At 33.6% G+C, this 15,775-nt stretch overlaps 2 protein-coding genes across 5 annotated transcripts in view; both read right to left on the minus strand.

Annotated features, from left to right (window-relative positions):
- Window positions 1-15,775, minus strand: part of LOC142349403 (putative SERF-like protein) — a 241,169-nt gene that overhangs the window by 129,377 nt on the left and 96,017 nt on the right. The window lies entirely within an intron of this gene.
- On the minus strand, window positions 372-5,927 carry LOC142349990 (uncharacterized). Of its 4 annotated transcripts, none has more exons than XM_075401870.1 (4): window positions 5,668-5,927; window positions 2,042-2,268; window positions 997-1,147; window positions 372-521 (listed from the first exon to the last, which is right to left on the minus strand). In XM_075401870.1, the coding sequence occupies exons 1-3, from the start codon at window positions 5,923-5,925 to the stop codon at window positions 1,021-1,023; spliced, it is 612 nt and encodes a 203-aa protein (XP_075257985.1). In that variant the 5' UTR covers window positions 5,926-5,927; the 3' UTR covers window positions 372-521; window positions 997-1,020. The 4 variants fall into 4 exon arrangements, with proteins under 4 accessions (XP_075257985.1, XP_075257987.1, XP_075257984.1 ...); XM_075401872.1 differs by having other exon boundaries at window positions 372-535; XM_075401869.1 differs by having other exon boundaries at window positions 992-1,147.

The following is a 15,775-nucleotide window of genomic DNA, read 5'->3' on the forward strand; positions in this document are numbered from 1 at the left end:
CTGGGATGCCAGCATTAGGGGGTGGGAGGACTGGGAGGGGGTGCAAGCATTTGGCCCTTCACACCCTGAAAATGTCTCCCCAAAATAGATTTGGTGAATCGCCTTCTTAGAGTATAGTAAGGCGTAAGGCTCTAAAAGAACTTAACGCCCTCCGCGCTTTACCTGTTTACGCCATTTTTGAGAACCAGAAGTTAAGAGGGTCAGACGCACAGTCGGTCAGCGAAAAATTGAATCAATATTGTTGATTAAATCCATGTACAAATACAAGCCTTAAAAGAGACCGCATGCCGTGGCCTTCAAGATTTTTCACTTAGTTCCACGCTTTCAAGCAGCTGATCTAGAGTGTGATCCAGAAAATATTAGAAGAGATGTGAGACTAGCAAAATAGTTGTTAATTGATCCAATTTATAACAGAATAAATGCGCGAAACAAGATCAAACAATTTCAACATTACTTTTCACCATCCATTTTTATAACGAATCATTATTGTTTGTTTCGAGTGACGATCAAGTTGATAGCTCCTTAAATCAATTGTCCATTCGAAGCAGTTGTTTCATTTTCTCCCGAAATAAGAATAAACAGTAAGTGAGATCCTTTCAAAATTCTTAAAATTGAACATTTGCAAGATCCTTCCAATAATGAAAAAACGCAGCAAAAAAGACCTTCTGGTCCCAATATAATGCTCTTCAACGTAGCTATCGAGACTGTATAAATGCCTTTAGCAAGTCTATGAAGGGTAAAATTGGAATTGTTTCGTTTCCAGCGATAGAAAATGATATATATTTGATAATTGGTCACCCTGATTGTAAAGATAAGTCCCGCTTTTTACCATCAAAGCACGAGAAAAAAAACACCGCAAAACAGTACCTATGCGACTTATTAAGATATAAAAGAGCGTCTATTCAGAGCGCAGGAAGGTTAGTCATTGACGTACGAAGTCACAGTTTTATCATGAAAATGAAACAGGAGAAAAATGAAACAATTGCATCACAATACTAAATGTGGCCAAAGATAATCTGATCAGTGATGTTTGTCATGATCGGATGGTGTGTCCAGGAGTTCCTCTTTCGATGCTGGCACGTACTGATAGTCTTCCACATTATATCTATCTCCTAAGTATTGGATTATATCGTCTGGCGTTTGTAACCTGAAGCAGCAAACAACAGTTCAGGTTGGTCAAACAGTTGATTGGATAGCCAACAGATTATCGGATAATCACGGTTACAGAATAACGCTTGGAGATATGATCACTGTAGGTTAAAGAAAGCGTAAAATTCAGAGTTTATTTAAAAACAATCATGGCTTTTGTAACTTGAAGCAACCAACTTGAAATCAGTAAGATCATACTAATTTCAAGACCGACCGAACAAATCTAACAGGATGCTAAAGTCGTTCTTCGTGTGGTTGCTTTTCTAGAACTCGTCTTTTTGAGTCCAGAATTTTTTTGCCAGCCTCTACTTTGCGAATAGCATCGAATACAATGGTAAGTATTATTTTTGCGGTTATATTGGCTGGCTACTTTGGAAACGTAGATGAAGCCTTGAACATAGATGGTTGATTGCCAAAAAGCTGGAATAGCTTCGTAGAGTGTAGTCTCAAATAACGAATAGAAATAAGAACCGAAAATTTATTTACCTGCATGGAAAAAAGTATTAATCTAAAGTCCTTAAAAAAGTTAACCAGTTAACCATTAACTAAAAGCATTCAATTAATAATAATAATTGTGGTTTCTGCGTAATCGCAGTGGAACAGCATTAGGCCTACAGTAGCCTGTTTTCAGCTGCCCTTTTTCTTATTTTTTCTAATTCGGAGTGACCACAATTATCAATTCAATTGGTTCCAAAACTCGTGAAAATATGTGAACAGATCTTAAAAAAAACAGCCAAAATGAAACATTCCATTATTGACAGATTGAAAACTTTTGTGAAGCAATTATCTTCATTATCGCATGAATCCTACTTACGCTAAGTTTCATAAATGGAATAATTTACACCAGGTTGAAGAAAAAAGCGTTTTCTAAAATGCTCTGGATTTCGCTTACCTATCCATAACATGCTCTGGGATCTCCATATCGAAATCGTCCTCAACATGGATGATGATTTCCACGTGGTCGAGACTATTGAGTCCCAGGTCGTGTGCAAAGTGTGAGGTGGCAGTGAGCTTGTCAACTTCTATCTTGTCAAACATCTTCAGTACAAACATCACTCTATCGTGGATCTGTTGCAGTGTAGGAGGAGCGGCACTCATACAACGCCTCCACACCAAACTCTGCAAATTCAAAGATAGAAAATAAAACATGAGAAAATACGAAACGATTAGAAATCCTCGAAACGAAATTAAACCGCAGCCGGATTTGAAAACAACTTTTCCAGCAGTTCCAGAAAACCTGTCAAAAGTTTTGCAATGTCAGAAATTACTGAACAACAAAGTGCTTTATCGTGTCAAAAATTTTTAAGACAAATCTACAACAAACCGGTGATTTACTAAATTACAAATAAAAATTCAGAACCCCCTGCCCATTATATTACCAAAAGTAGGCGATTCAGATAACCATATTATTTCCAAGCCTTTAATTCAGTCAGAGCTATATACACATAAGCCTTTTACATCCAATTAAAATCTCAGTTTTCCAGAACAATGTTCCGACCCACTTTACTGGGGGGAGGAACTATATACCCGAATGTTTTTTTGTTCAGTCAATTTTGGCCGATCGTCGAAGGGAGCTGTGAGTTACATCATTAGAAAGCCGGTCCAGCTTAGAATATGGAAATAAAATTTTTTTTCATTTTCGCTTTTTTCAGTGAGTTAACGAGGTTTTAAGTTTTGTGAATAATAGACGGATTTCCGTTGATTTTATTCACATTTTCCGGTACTTTTGCCTATATTTTTTGTCAGTTTTGCTTATATGTTAAAATTAAATTAAAAAATTTTGTTGGTTTGTTTTCGAAAGATAGAAGACTGTTGATGAGCTTTTTCTGATTTTTTGGCTCAAATTGTTGCTTTATATTTCAAAAAACCATTTCAGCCTTTTTTTCAACGAAAATCGCAAGAAATAAGCTTCTTTAAACACTTTGTTCGAATTTGCCGGAAGTGAACACCAAAAAACTGCTGACACAAAATGCTTCAGCTCAAGATAGGGTTAATTTACTTCTCCGCTTTCTTTGTAAGGTTTCTACGATTGAAATTTTGCCGGTTTGTAGCTAATATAGCTCAATAATTATACAAACAGCATGACTTTTCTCTGATAATTGAATTTTTTTGTCAAACTATTGATATCCCATACACTGGGGCCAATGCATGTCCCTAATGAACGAAGTATTAGCAGAGCTGGTTTTGGTCTAATCGTTGAATTCTAAAAGCAGAAAATAATCCGGATTAACAAGAAACTATTGACTTTTTATGTTCATTACAGAGCAGAACATTTCACATCTAGTTTCACTATGGACGGGTCCAATTGGTTTTATAAACAATTGCCAGGTAATATTTTTACTTTTTTAGTAGAAAGCTTATTGTCGTTTGACTTTTAAAATCATTTGTTTTAAAAATAAACAATGGATTATAGAGCTGCCACATTTATCCCTTATTTTGTTCAACTTATAACTTAGTTTCAATAGAAAGAATGCATCTTCTACTTAATTAAATTTTAGTCTATTGCGGCTTTGAACTACTAGTTTCGCAAATAATTAGAAATTCTGGACATTTGCCCATTTTCAGGTCCTTTTTTCTGGTTTTGTCACATTATCAAAATGCTGATAGGTTATTTATCACTTTATTGGTGTTCAAAAAATAGACACAAGTGAAAAATTAAATTTTAAAGGAATGGTTATAGTTTTGACGGCTCCGACACCGTTTTCTAGAACTTGAAGGCACTTTTTCTTTGTCTTAACTGCTTTTTTTCTTATAGGCGTATGAGGCTACTTTTATAGGCGTATGAGGAACTTTTTCTTATAGGCGTATGAGGCTTTTTTCTCATAGGCGTATGAGGAACAAATGAGCCGATTTACTTATTTTAGTTGTTAGCTGATGGTTTTCATATTTTTTCAAGAAATGTAAGATTTTTTAAAAAATTTTCCATCTTCTGTTCCTTTTGTCTATTTCTCACCTAGCCTCAATAACAATGTCACATACTACACTTTGGGATTTTGGGGTCAAGTTGGAGATTTTAGTGAAATAATCATGGCTTTAATAGCTTCGACAACGGTTTTTCTAGAAATTATATTATTTGATTTTTGTTTGTATTGAAGTTCTTTAAACGTATGAAAACTCTATTAACTACTGGTCATATATCACCTTTTTGTCATCAAAGGAACGCGCAATTGAATAAAGTTCGTTTCTAAATGAATTGATGGTCGATGGTCTGAACGGATTCAACGCCGGTTTTTTCCAAAATAATTATTTTTCGATTTTTGACTGTTTGATGTTCTTTTTGTTAACGTATGACTTACTGCGAGTAATGACAGGTCTCAATGGCTTCTGTTGGAGGAATCAAGGAACCTATTTAATGATTTGAATAGCTGATGGTTTTCATGACTAAAAATTGTTTTCAAAACATAAGTATTTCGTGACTTTGCATCTTGTTCTTTTCTGTCTATTTTCGTCTATCTAATGAATTTCCCGACCTTTAAAATAATTGTTTTCGAAAAAAACAAACGTTGTTTTTAACTTTGCTCTTTTATTCCCTGCTTGTTAGTCTCATTAATGAGTGGTTACATATCACTTCATTGGCGTTCAAAAAAACTCGCAATCAAACATTTCTTAATCCTAGCGCAAAAATTTTGGTCATAACGGGTTCGGCATCGTTTTCTTGCAAAATATTTTTGATTTTTTTTTCTGTATTTGTTGGTTTTTTGAGGTCGTATAAAAAAAATCGTAATAATGACAGGTCCCAATGTCTTATCTAAAAGAGTTATAGATGATATTAAACATAATGATTTCAGTTCATATCTAATGGTTTTCATTACGTTTGTTGCCAAGTCTCAATAAGGACTGGTTCTATCTTCTCTATATCTTTTCTAGTGATGAACAATGAACTAGTTATTTTTAGTTTAGGTTTTATCTGACGCCATTTAGACTTTGCTATTAAGTTTTTCTCTAAATAGAGATCGAGTTTTGTATTTTATTAATGTTGGTTGTTGTTATTTGATTTTGTTTGTCTCGTATTCTTAATAATGGCAAAGCTCCACGGTCCTCTACAGCGGCATTTTTTAAATTCCACTGAATGACCTGAGTTGGCCGCAATTTTTTAATCACACACCAGACATTTTCGAAAAACACTCGAATTTTTGATTCTATCCCTTCCTCATTTGGTAGACAATTAAGCTGAAAATGAGGATGAGCGGGGTCGGAACATTATGTGCTTACGCACTTTATTTAGCCTCCTTGTTACAATTAAGGGTGGGAGTGATGTAAATAAATATGAGGGGTCCTGTGATTAATTAATATAGGACATGCCCCGCAGAACAAGCCTACACGAGTGCGCTCTATGGATTCTACGTACATCAGTGATAGGAGCAGAAGAATGATAGAATATTTTTGCTGGCAAGCACAGTTTTTCACACGAAGGCCATCGTGCTATTTTAGCAAGTTAATTAAGACTTTTTATATCAATTGATTCAATTTCAATTTGCACTGCGCACTAAGATAGAATTAAGGTTTTTTAGTACTCACCAATTGAGGTTCATTGTTGAGACATCGCCCTGTCCTCCTCAGATACTGAATACTCTCATCTCTGTTTTTAACTAATGACTGACAGCTGTTGCTAAATTTGAGATATTGGAAACGAGAAGAGGCTGGCAGAGCAGGTGCAAAAAGGAAGCTAGCATGATGCAGTTTGCCAGGAGCGTACACTGCTGATCGTCTCAGGAAACAAAATGCGCTCGCCAAAACCATTGCGGCTCTGAAACGAATCTTACAAACCAATCTCATCAGAAATTTGATTTTGGAACCATTGCATCGAGTCAAAACTTTGGATCTCTAGTAACATTTATAGGTTGTTCAGTTAGCGGTCATATCCCAATCGATACTAGCCCATTGAGCCAATCGAAGAGACTGGAGAAAGCAAACTGACATCACATCAACTCAACTCAATTCAGAATCGAGAGGAGGAGTGACAAATAATATCTGATGCTGTAAATCAGCTGAAGTTTCAACTGGATATTTACTAGGAACGTGGTAATGACACGATTCCCACATCAGGTAAGGAAAATATTTTCAGGAAATTAACTGGTTCACAAGATACATTAGACCAAAATATTTAAGTCAACCGATCAATTTCACAAGTTACTTTACATGGAACATGCTAATGAACTAACTCCAATATGAACCTTTTTAAGCTTCAACCTACGCATTCAGTTGACGGTCATATCCCAATCGCCATCAGCTGATTGAGATTATGATAGTGATGGGGGCAATTCAAACTATCACATCAACTCAGCTCAATCCAAAGGAAAGCACAGGAGTGAAAATTGATACGAAATTCTGGTTGTTTTCTAGGAAGGTAGAGGGAAACTACTATGAATCAAGTTTCCGCCCATTTATCTGTAATTCGATCTGGAAATTGCATTGAGAGCGGAAAGCTTAAATATATGACTCGTTACTTAGTAATTCGAAACAGATTTATTTTGTTAACTTTAAAAAGCCTCAGGGGCCAAACAACAATCTAAAGCTCTCTGGGCACTCACGAAAGACAAAATGTCACGCCCCTATTTCGTCCCTCATAGTTACGTGATTATTTTCCTTTAAATATCCATAAATAAGTGCTTTGATCTAGTTCATATTCAGATAGATCTCAAGGCCATATATAGCTAGTATTTACATCTAGGCCTGTAACCCCTAATTTGTTTATGTTTATGAAAAACAACCGCAGATTGACAGTTCACTGATAAACATGATAAACATATCAAGTGCCTAAAAGCCTCAATATTTACTTTTTTGAGTTTCCTGAAGATAAATTCGCATAATTAGTAAATAACTTCATGAGAGATTATGTACTTGGTGAAGTAATTATTCTGATAAAGTAGGTGCTAATACGGAACTTGTATATGTACTTAAAAAACATCAAGAGACGTACAAAAGCCGGAAATCGCCCAACTTGTAGATCAGTAAATATTTGCGAAGGACCAATACAACTCAAGGTACAGCCCTGCGGAACCTACGATCACCAGAACACTGGAGAACCAGCCTACAATCAGTTGATTTACACCTTTAAAAACTTGATATAACTTGAGAACTTCTTGCTAATAATTATTGATTAATTCGAGTTGAAATAATTAAAGATTGAACTGGAAAATCTTTATAAATTACTAAGTCAAATCAGGCTTCCTAAGAGCACAGCTTTGAACAAACAAAACTTCGAAATACAAGGCAAACTAGTGGATATATCGCACATCCGAACCGCTCAATAAAAGGCTATCACTAGCTAACTTTATTCAAAATAAATCCGCTAAAAACCGCACTGTGAAACATCAAAATAAGTCCTTGTAAAATGACAATTATTCACATTATTTACTGCTAATATTAACCTCTGAAAACACCAAGAGGAACACTCTTAAAATCAGTGCGTAACACAAAAGTTAAGGTGATAGCATACAAAACAAAACCATACAACAATCTTCCAAGATCTATATTGTCGAGAATCGTCGGCAACACGATATTTATACACTGTTACAATGCTTCTGATAACAACACTCAAAACAATCAACGCAGCTTCTTCGAAGTTCGAGAAATTTCAAAAATTTAACTAAAAGACAAAATCATGGTTTCTGTGCAATTATAACAGTGACAATTACTTAAAAACATGTCGAAAACCTTACCATCAAGACAGCTTAAGAGCATGGCTGCCTCTAAAAATCTGTGAGATTGGCAAATAACATACAGAACAAAAGCATCAAATTCTTTCGTATAAAAGACTTCAAACAAGATTTTTCCGAATATATTTAAAAATACAGCCCGCAGATTGCCTGAAAATAGATGCGATAGACCATGACCAACAAAATACCAATCAAAAGAATAATACCTAAAAAAACTTTATTTTGTAACGACTTGTAATGTCTTTAGCTGATTTAGACTTAAGTGCCGTAAAGCTGCACTCGAATAACCTTCAATTAAAAAAGATGACTTAAAGTTAGAGTGACGTCATTTGGTCGTAACAAAAATATTGACTACAAAATAAACATAGCACGACACGTCCTGACCTACAATTCAGAAAATTTTGATTAAACAAAAAACTAGACCTACAAATGACTAACTACAAACGGGCGCGCTCACAAAACTAATTAGAAAACATTTCGACCTAAAAATTGAAAAAAATCCCGTCAAATTAACACATGCATATTAAACCACTAGTGATAAACAAACATTTGTTCAAACACCATTTTTTAACAAAACTTTGGAGTAAAAAAAATGACGACGCACAACTACTTGCTTTTTTGCTCCACTTCTTGTTTGGCGTGATCAAAATCACAACTACAATTTCAAAAACTTACAAAAATCAGCGCCCCAATGCAGTTCAAAATCTTTGAGTTGTAAAAACAAAGAGGGCAATACCTCCCGCTCTTCTATCGTTATCGCAGCTATTTATATAGACGGTGTAAGCACAATTTGAAATATTTTAATAAAATTCCAGTTTATTGATTAGAACGCGCAAGAAAGTAACTTAATTGGCCAAATTGTCACTCCGTCACAAAAAAAAACGTGGGCCCTCAACAACAGCTCAAATCTACTTTCTTGGATTTGCATTCTATGCTGGTAGCAAGAAACTAAAAGATAAAATAAAACGAGGCAATCCGCGCTGTCCAATAATACAAGATTTCCGCCAACTTTTGAGCGGGCGAAAAAACAGCCGCTAATTAAATCATATAGATACTCCCATCCGCAAAGATCGGGCTGGAATAAAGAAAAATGGAATAAGAAAAAAGAAATATTGGGCTTTGAACAAAAAATTCAATTCAAATGAAGAGCAAAAACGCATATGAGTTCGACAGCTGACCTTTTCCAAGAATTTACAAATAATTTTCAGTAATCTTCCAAGCTCATGTTAATTTAATCTAAGGTCAGCAGAAGCCCGCTCTTATATCTTCACACAGCTAGTTCCGTACTCTAATTATCAATCCCAAAAAAGTGGAATTGATAATTAGTCAGCATCAAATTCCTCATTACTCAACTCGCTTCGTTTAGCTCTGAGTCGCGAAACGAAGAACAATATCAACTGTTTATATTTTGAAGAATTGTACGAATTGAGAATTTAAATGGATATATAAAACAAACAATTACAAATTATCAGAAAGTCAGCTGCTGAAATACAAGGATTATGGCAATGACAATTGTCACAAAAAAGTAGGAAAATAAATTCACAATGAATGTTCAGTTCACGGTCATATCCCAATCGATACAAGCCCATTGCGCCAATCGAAGAGACTGGAGAAAGCAAACTGACATCACATCAACTCAACTCAATTCAGAACAGAGAAGAGGAGTGAAGATTGCTATCTGATGCTGTAAATCAGCTGAACAATGTCAACTGTATATTTACTAGGAATGTGGTAATGGCACGATTTCTACATCATATTCAGGCGTTAAAAACATAAATAGCAGCCTAACCTTGTATTGACTATTTTTTTTCACTTCCAAAATGTGACCAATTGTCACTTGTAAAAATAAAACATAGCAGGACAAGTCCTGACGTACAATTCAAAGAATTTTCATTGACTAAACAGAAAATCTAGACCTAGAATGGGCTACGAGTGAATTCAGAAAACCATTTTAAAAAAATCAGAACAAAAAAATAAGAAAAAAAACAAAATCAATATCAAAATGCCGCATGTGAGCAAAAAAAACCCTAGCGAGAAATGAAATTTTAATTCAAACAAAAAACTAGGCCTAGAATGAGCTGTGAATGGATTGGGAAAACCATTTACAAAAAAAATCCGATCCAAAAAATCGAAAAAACAGTAAAAATCAGAGTGAAATTGCCGCATGTGAACAAAAAACCACTACCGAGAAACCGAATTTTTGTTCAAACACCGTTTTCTCACTCTACTTTAAAATTAGAGCGACAAAAATTCACGCCGCAAAACCACTTGCTTTTTCGCTCCACTTCCTGTTTCGGCGTGACCAAAATCACTACTCCAATTTGACTTCAAAAATCATGAAAATGTGTGAACAGATCTTAAAAAAAAAAGACAGCGCCCCAATACAATTCAAATTCTTTGAATTGTAATAAATGGCAACCAAATTGTCATTAAACATTAAGCACACAGTACGAAAAAAATGAACAAATCAGTTTGCCATTCCACAATAAAAAATCAAGGGTATATAGAAAAAGACAAGTTAATTCCTCCAAAGAGAGTATTTGCACGACAGTTATCAGATTCTCCAATACGAACTTGATATCATGTAGTCGAAAATGAGGGAAGACACAGACAGCACAAAACATTCGGAAGAAAATTGAACACTTAGCAATAGTTTTTTACAATCGCAGGGTGCCCAGTTAAACTCACGGTCAAATTTTGACCCGAAATCATTTTGAACTAAAAACAAATATCAGTCAAACCTCGTATTGAATACAAATATCAACAAGGCGGCTCGGTAATGTGCAATGGCACATAAGGTTCCGACCCCGCCCATCCACAATTTTGGCATAATTGTCTACCAAATGAGGAACAGATAGAAAAACCCAAAAATTATTTTTTGCGAATCCCAAAAAAGACCAAGTCTTTTTCAAAAAATTCTGTATGAACGATAAGATAACCTCCAAAACAAATAACTCAGTGGAGTAAAAATTGATGCATTAGATTGCTGTAATATGTCAATATTAAGAAAGCGAGTCAAAACGAACAGCAAAATCAAACAACATCAACAAACATTAATTACATCAAAAAATTTATGTCCCTCTTAAAAACTAAATTTAATAACAAAGTCAACATACCGTCAAATAAACCTGAAACTAAACAAAAATAACTTATAAATCACCAGAAAACATATGCGACCAGTCCATAAAAAGGTTTGGTAACAATTATACAAGAAAGAAAAACAGAAAAGTAAAAAAAATTAACTTATTTTTTTGAAACAATTAACTTCAAAGTAATAAATACCATTAGGAATAAATTAATATTACCACAAATTTGCGATTACCACTGCTTCTATAGAAGGGCATTAGGACCTGACCTTATTCATTTTTTAGAGCGGCTAAAAAGAACAACAAAGAACAAACAAAATTTCAATTGAAACTTGCCAAAAAACGCTGTCAAAACCGTCAAGCCAAATTTTGGCACTCAAAATATATTTGATTGCGCCTTCTTCAAACAGCTATAATGTAGTACGTGGCCATTCATTAGTAAGACTAGGTAACAAGTAGACAAAAAAGCGAAGTGCTAAAGTATGTAATACTTTAAATTTTTTTTTCGAAACAAAATTACATTCAATGTCATGAAAGGCATTAATTACAAAAGAGCTATTTAAATATCGTCGTTTTTTCATGAAAAGGAAACCCTCGAGACCTGTAATTATCAAGAATATTTCTTGCATCTACAAAAAGAACGTCAAATATGACAAAAATCAAATTAATTTATTTTTTTTTGTGAAAAAGCTGTGTCGAAGCCAGTAAGGTCATAAAATCTTTAAAAAAAAAGATTTTGGGACACCAATCCCTTTTATTCCCTTGACACCCATAATTTCTTCTTTGACCTGTAATCAACTAACGAGATTAGGTAACAAAAAGAAACAAAAAAAGAACAAAATTGCGAAGTTAAAAAAGTTTTTTTTTTTAATTTTGGAAAACGATGGATTTGAAAGTCATAAAAGCGATCAGCTATCTGCTAATATCAGAATATCGGTTTTTCTATTCTTCCATGAAAAGCCAATGAAAGCTATCACTATACAGGAAATTTCATACGACCGAAACGACAAAGTATAAATGACAGTTAAGACAAAATTAAAAAATTCAATTGATTTCTTCAAGAAAGAGGCGTCGAGGCCATTAAAACGATGATTTATATCTTTCAGGATTTTAATATGTTCAATTGTGCTTTAATTTGAATGCCAATAAGGTGACATGAGAACTGTAAATAATTTGATAATGTGACAAAATTAGAAAACGTGAAAAACTGGCAAATATCAAAACAAACAAAAATCTAAAATCTTGTAGTATCAAAGCCAGAAAACAATAATTTCAGGCTTAAAACTGCAACCGAGAATAAATGTTAACTCAGTAGAAAGAAGAAGCAGTCTTTTTTTGCTGACACTAAGCTGGAAGTTGAACAAATTAAGAAAATAGAGGAAAAGTTAATTAAGCCATTATTTATTGAAAAGTCAATTATTTTTAATAAAGAAACGACCATAAACTTTCAATTAAAAAACTAAATGCATTAGCCTGGAGCTGTTTAGCAAGCGAATTGGTTGGACCTATCACTCCTGAGCTTTGATTTGATATGTTCTGTTCTTTATTATTTAAAAAAAAAGTCTTTTTTTTTTAAAAAAAGACCGACTGATTACAACCCGATTTTTTTTGGATTGTAACAGTCCAAGAATGGCCCAAAACTACCCCTGTTAATACTTATTGTCCGTTAAGAACAATTGATTTTTCGAATGTTGTAGATATAGATAATTTCTGAGTTGAAACTCAAAATAAATTTTGCATTTTTGATAATCAACGAGTAATCAAAGAGCGGCTAAAAAGAACAACAAAGAACAAACAAAATTTCAATTGAAACTTGCCAAAAAACGCTGTCAAAACCGTCAAGCCAAATTTTGGCACTCAAAATATATTTGATTGCGCCTTCTTCAAACAGCTATAATGTAGTACGTGGCCATTCATTAGTAAGACTAGGTAACAAGTAGACAAAAAAGCGAAGTGCTAAAGTATGTAATACTTTAAATTTTTTTTTCGAAACAAAATTACATTCAATGTCATGAAAGGCATTAATTACAAAAGAGCTATTTAAATATCGTCGTTTTTTCATGAAAAGGAAACCCTCGAGACCTGTAATTATCAAGAATATTTCTTGCATCTACAAAAAGAACGTCAAATATGACAAAAATCAAATTAATTTATTTTTTTTTGTGAAAAAGCTGTGTCGAAGCCAGTAAGGTCATAAAATCTTTTAAAAAAAAGATTTTGGGACACCAATCCCTTTTATTCCCTTGACACCCATAATTTCTTCTTTGACCTGTAATCAACTAACGAGATTAGGTAACAAAAAGAAACAAAAAAAGAACAAAATTGCGAAGTTAAAAAAGTTTTTTTTTTAATTTTGGAAAACGATGGGTTTGAAAGTCATAAAAGCGATCAGCTATCTGCTAATATCAGAATATCGGTTTTTCTATTCTTCCATGAAAAGCCAATGAAAGCTATCACTATACAGGAAATTTCATACGACCGAAACGACAAAGTATAAATGACAGTTAAGACAAAATTAAAAAATTCAATTGATTTCTTCAAGAAAGAGGCGTCGAGGCCATTAAAACGATGATTTATATCTTTCAGGATTTTAATATGTTCAATTGTGCTTTAATTTGAATGCCAATAAGGTGACATGAGAACTGTAAATAATTTGATAATGTGACAAAATTAGAAAACGTGAAAAACTGGCAAATATCAAAACAAACAAAAATCTAAAATCTTGTAGTATCAAAGCCAGAAAACAATAATTTCAGGCTTAAAACTGCAACCGAGAATAAATGTTAACTCAGTAGAAAGAAGAAGCAGTCTTTTTTTGCTGACACTAAGCTGGAAGTTGAACAAATTAAGAAAATAGAGGAAAAGTTAATTAAGCCATTATTTATTGAAAAGTCAATTATTTTTAATAAAGAAACGACCATAAACTTTCAATTAAAAAACTAAATGCATTAGCCTGGAGCTGTTTAGCAAGCGAATTGGTTGGACCTATCACTCCTGAGCTTTGATTTGATATGTTCTGTTCTTTATTATTTAAAAAAAAAAGTCTTTTTTTTTTAAAAAAAGACCGACTGATTACAACCCGATTTTTTTTGGATTGTAACAGTCCAAGAATGGCCCAAAACTACCCCTGTTAATACTTATTGTCCGTTAAGAACAATTGATTTTTCGAATGTTGTAGATATAGATAATTTCTGAGTTGAAACTCAAAATAAATTTTGCATTTTTGATAATCAACGAGTAAAGTTAGCAAAAAACGGCAAAGTTTTAACTACAAGGCACTCTCTGCGGACTCTGAAGTAGAAATAGCCCCCCTCTGAGTCTACAAAGATTGTATGAGTGTTGTTTGGGGGTGTACTGTAGGCAAATTTAATCAAAGTGGACTAAAGTAGCTTATTTCGTGCTGTTGTTCATGAAAAAGGCTAAATTTTGAAATGTTTATCCAGATTTTTTGACCAAAAAATTAAATCAAAACAATCAAAAATGCTTGTTCGTCTTCAAAAATAAAATCAACGACACTATTCTTAAAAATTATAACAAATTTTAGCAAAATTGACGAAAATTTAGGCAAAAATTCCGGAAAATGTGAATAAAAACAACGTGAATTCACTCTTCTTTTCTCAGAAGTTTAAGCCTCGATAACTCCCTGTAGAAAACGAAAATTAAAAAAATCTTTTTAATTCCATATTCTACGCTGGACGAGCTTTCTAATGATACCAGTCTCAACTCTCTACGATGAATATATCGAGCGGCGAAAATTCACGGAACAAAAAAAAAAAAACCCAGTTGAGTATATAGTTCCTCCCCCCTCAAGAGGGTCGGAACAATAAAATCTCGTACAAAACTCGATAAAATCTCGATTCTGAACATAAAAACAGTCAGTTCAATCTGTTCGAAATGGTATCACAAGGCATCAAAATCTTTGAGATAAAAACTGCAGTTATTGTTGTTAACGCTAATTCTGATTATCTGAAACCATTGGTTTCCATTAGCAATAATTTTAATTTGCTAAAATAGAAAACAAACGAACGATTTTAGTACACAAAGGATGGTGTTTACAACTTCGTTCATTTTCGATTTGAACTTAGTTAAATACCCAAAACTAATTTTAGCTACCTAGAAAATTGAATGAAAAACCAAAATCCCCGATTAAAAAAATGAGTACAGCTTAAAATTTCAAGCCATGGATTCAAGGAAAAATTTAAAAATTCAAGCCAATTAAAACTGATTATCCATTTCAGCAACCAAACTAATTGGTTGTTCTAGAAAAACAATAGTAGAAGGAATACTGCCAATAAAAAACCACTATAAATTGCGGACATGGCTGAAACCATCTAAAGACAGAAAAATAGGCCAAAATTTGACTAAAACAGCGAATTAAAAAGAAACAAAACAACCCAAAATATTAGAAACAGAAAGCCAAAAGTCATGCAAAATATCTTTGCAATCACAATTTCAAGACTGACAAAACGGTCTGAAGATTTCTCAAAATAGCAAAATTACAAAAAAGCTAGAAAAAGCCTCTAAATGCCAATATTTTGCTTTTTTTGCCAAAATTTTATAAAACCACTATGAAACGCACTAAGCATCATCACGGTATAGCACACAAAACACTTTGACCGGGAAAAGTTGAAATAAAAGCTCGCGGGAACAAAAAATGCCTCTCGCCTACAGGCAATTTTATAACATTAAGTTTGCGCACTCAAAAAGCGGAACGAACAAAAAACCACCTCTTTACATTCCTCTAACACAATGCCCATTGTTTCATAAAAGCAGTTATTGCAATTTTTCTCTTACTATCAGATTCGGGCTTCAAAAGTTCAATTATTACAAAGACAGTACAACATCCTCAAAATAAAACACCACGAGAAGACTACAAATAGC

Source organism: Convolutriloba macropyga, chromosome 11 (assembly GCF_964194025.1).
Source record: "Convolutriloba macropyga chromosome 11, txConMacr16.3, whole genome shotgun sequence".
In the NCBI taxonomy this organism is placed as follows: domain Eukaryota; kingdom Metazoa; phylum Xenacoelomorpha; order Acoela; family Convolutidae; genus Convolutriloba; species Convolutriloba macropyga.

Excerpts from the sequence above, each read along its gene's own strand:
- LOC142349990 (XM_075401870.1), bottom strand. The coding sequence starts at position 5,925 with ATGAGATTGGTTTGTAAGATTCGTTTCAGAGCCGCAATGGTTTTGGCG. Across the intron at positions 2,269-5,667 it reads TCAACAATGAACCTCAATTG|AGTTTGGTGTGGAGGCGTTG; the intron begins GTGAGTACTAAA and ends TTGAATTTGCAG. Across the intron at positions 1,148-2,041 it reads CCAGAGCATGTTATGGATAG|GTTACAAACGCCAGACGATA; the intron begins GTAAGCGAAATC and ends TTGCTGCTTCAG.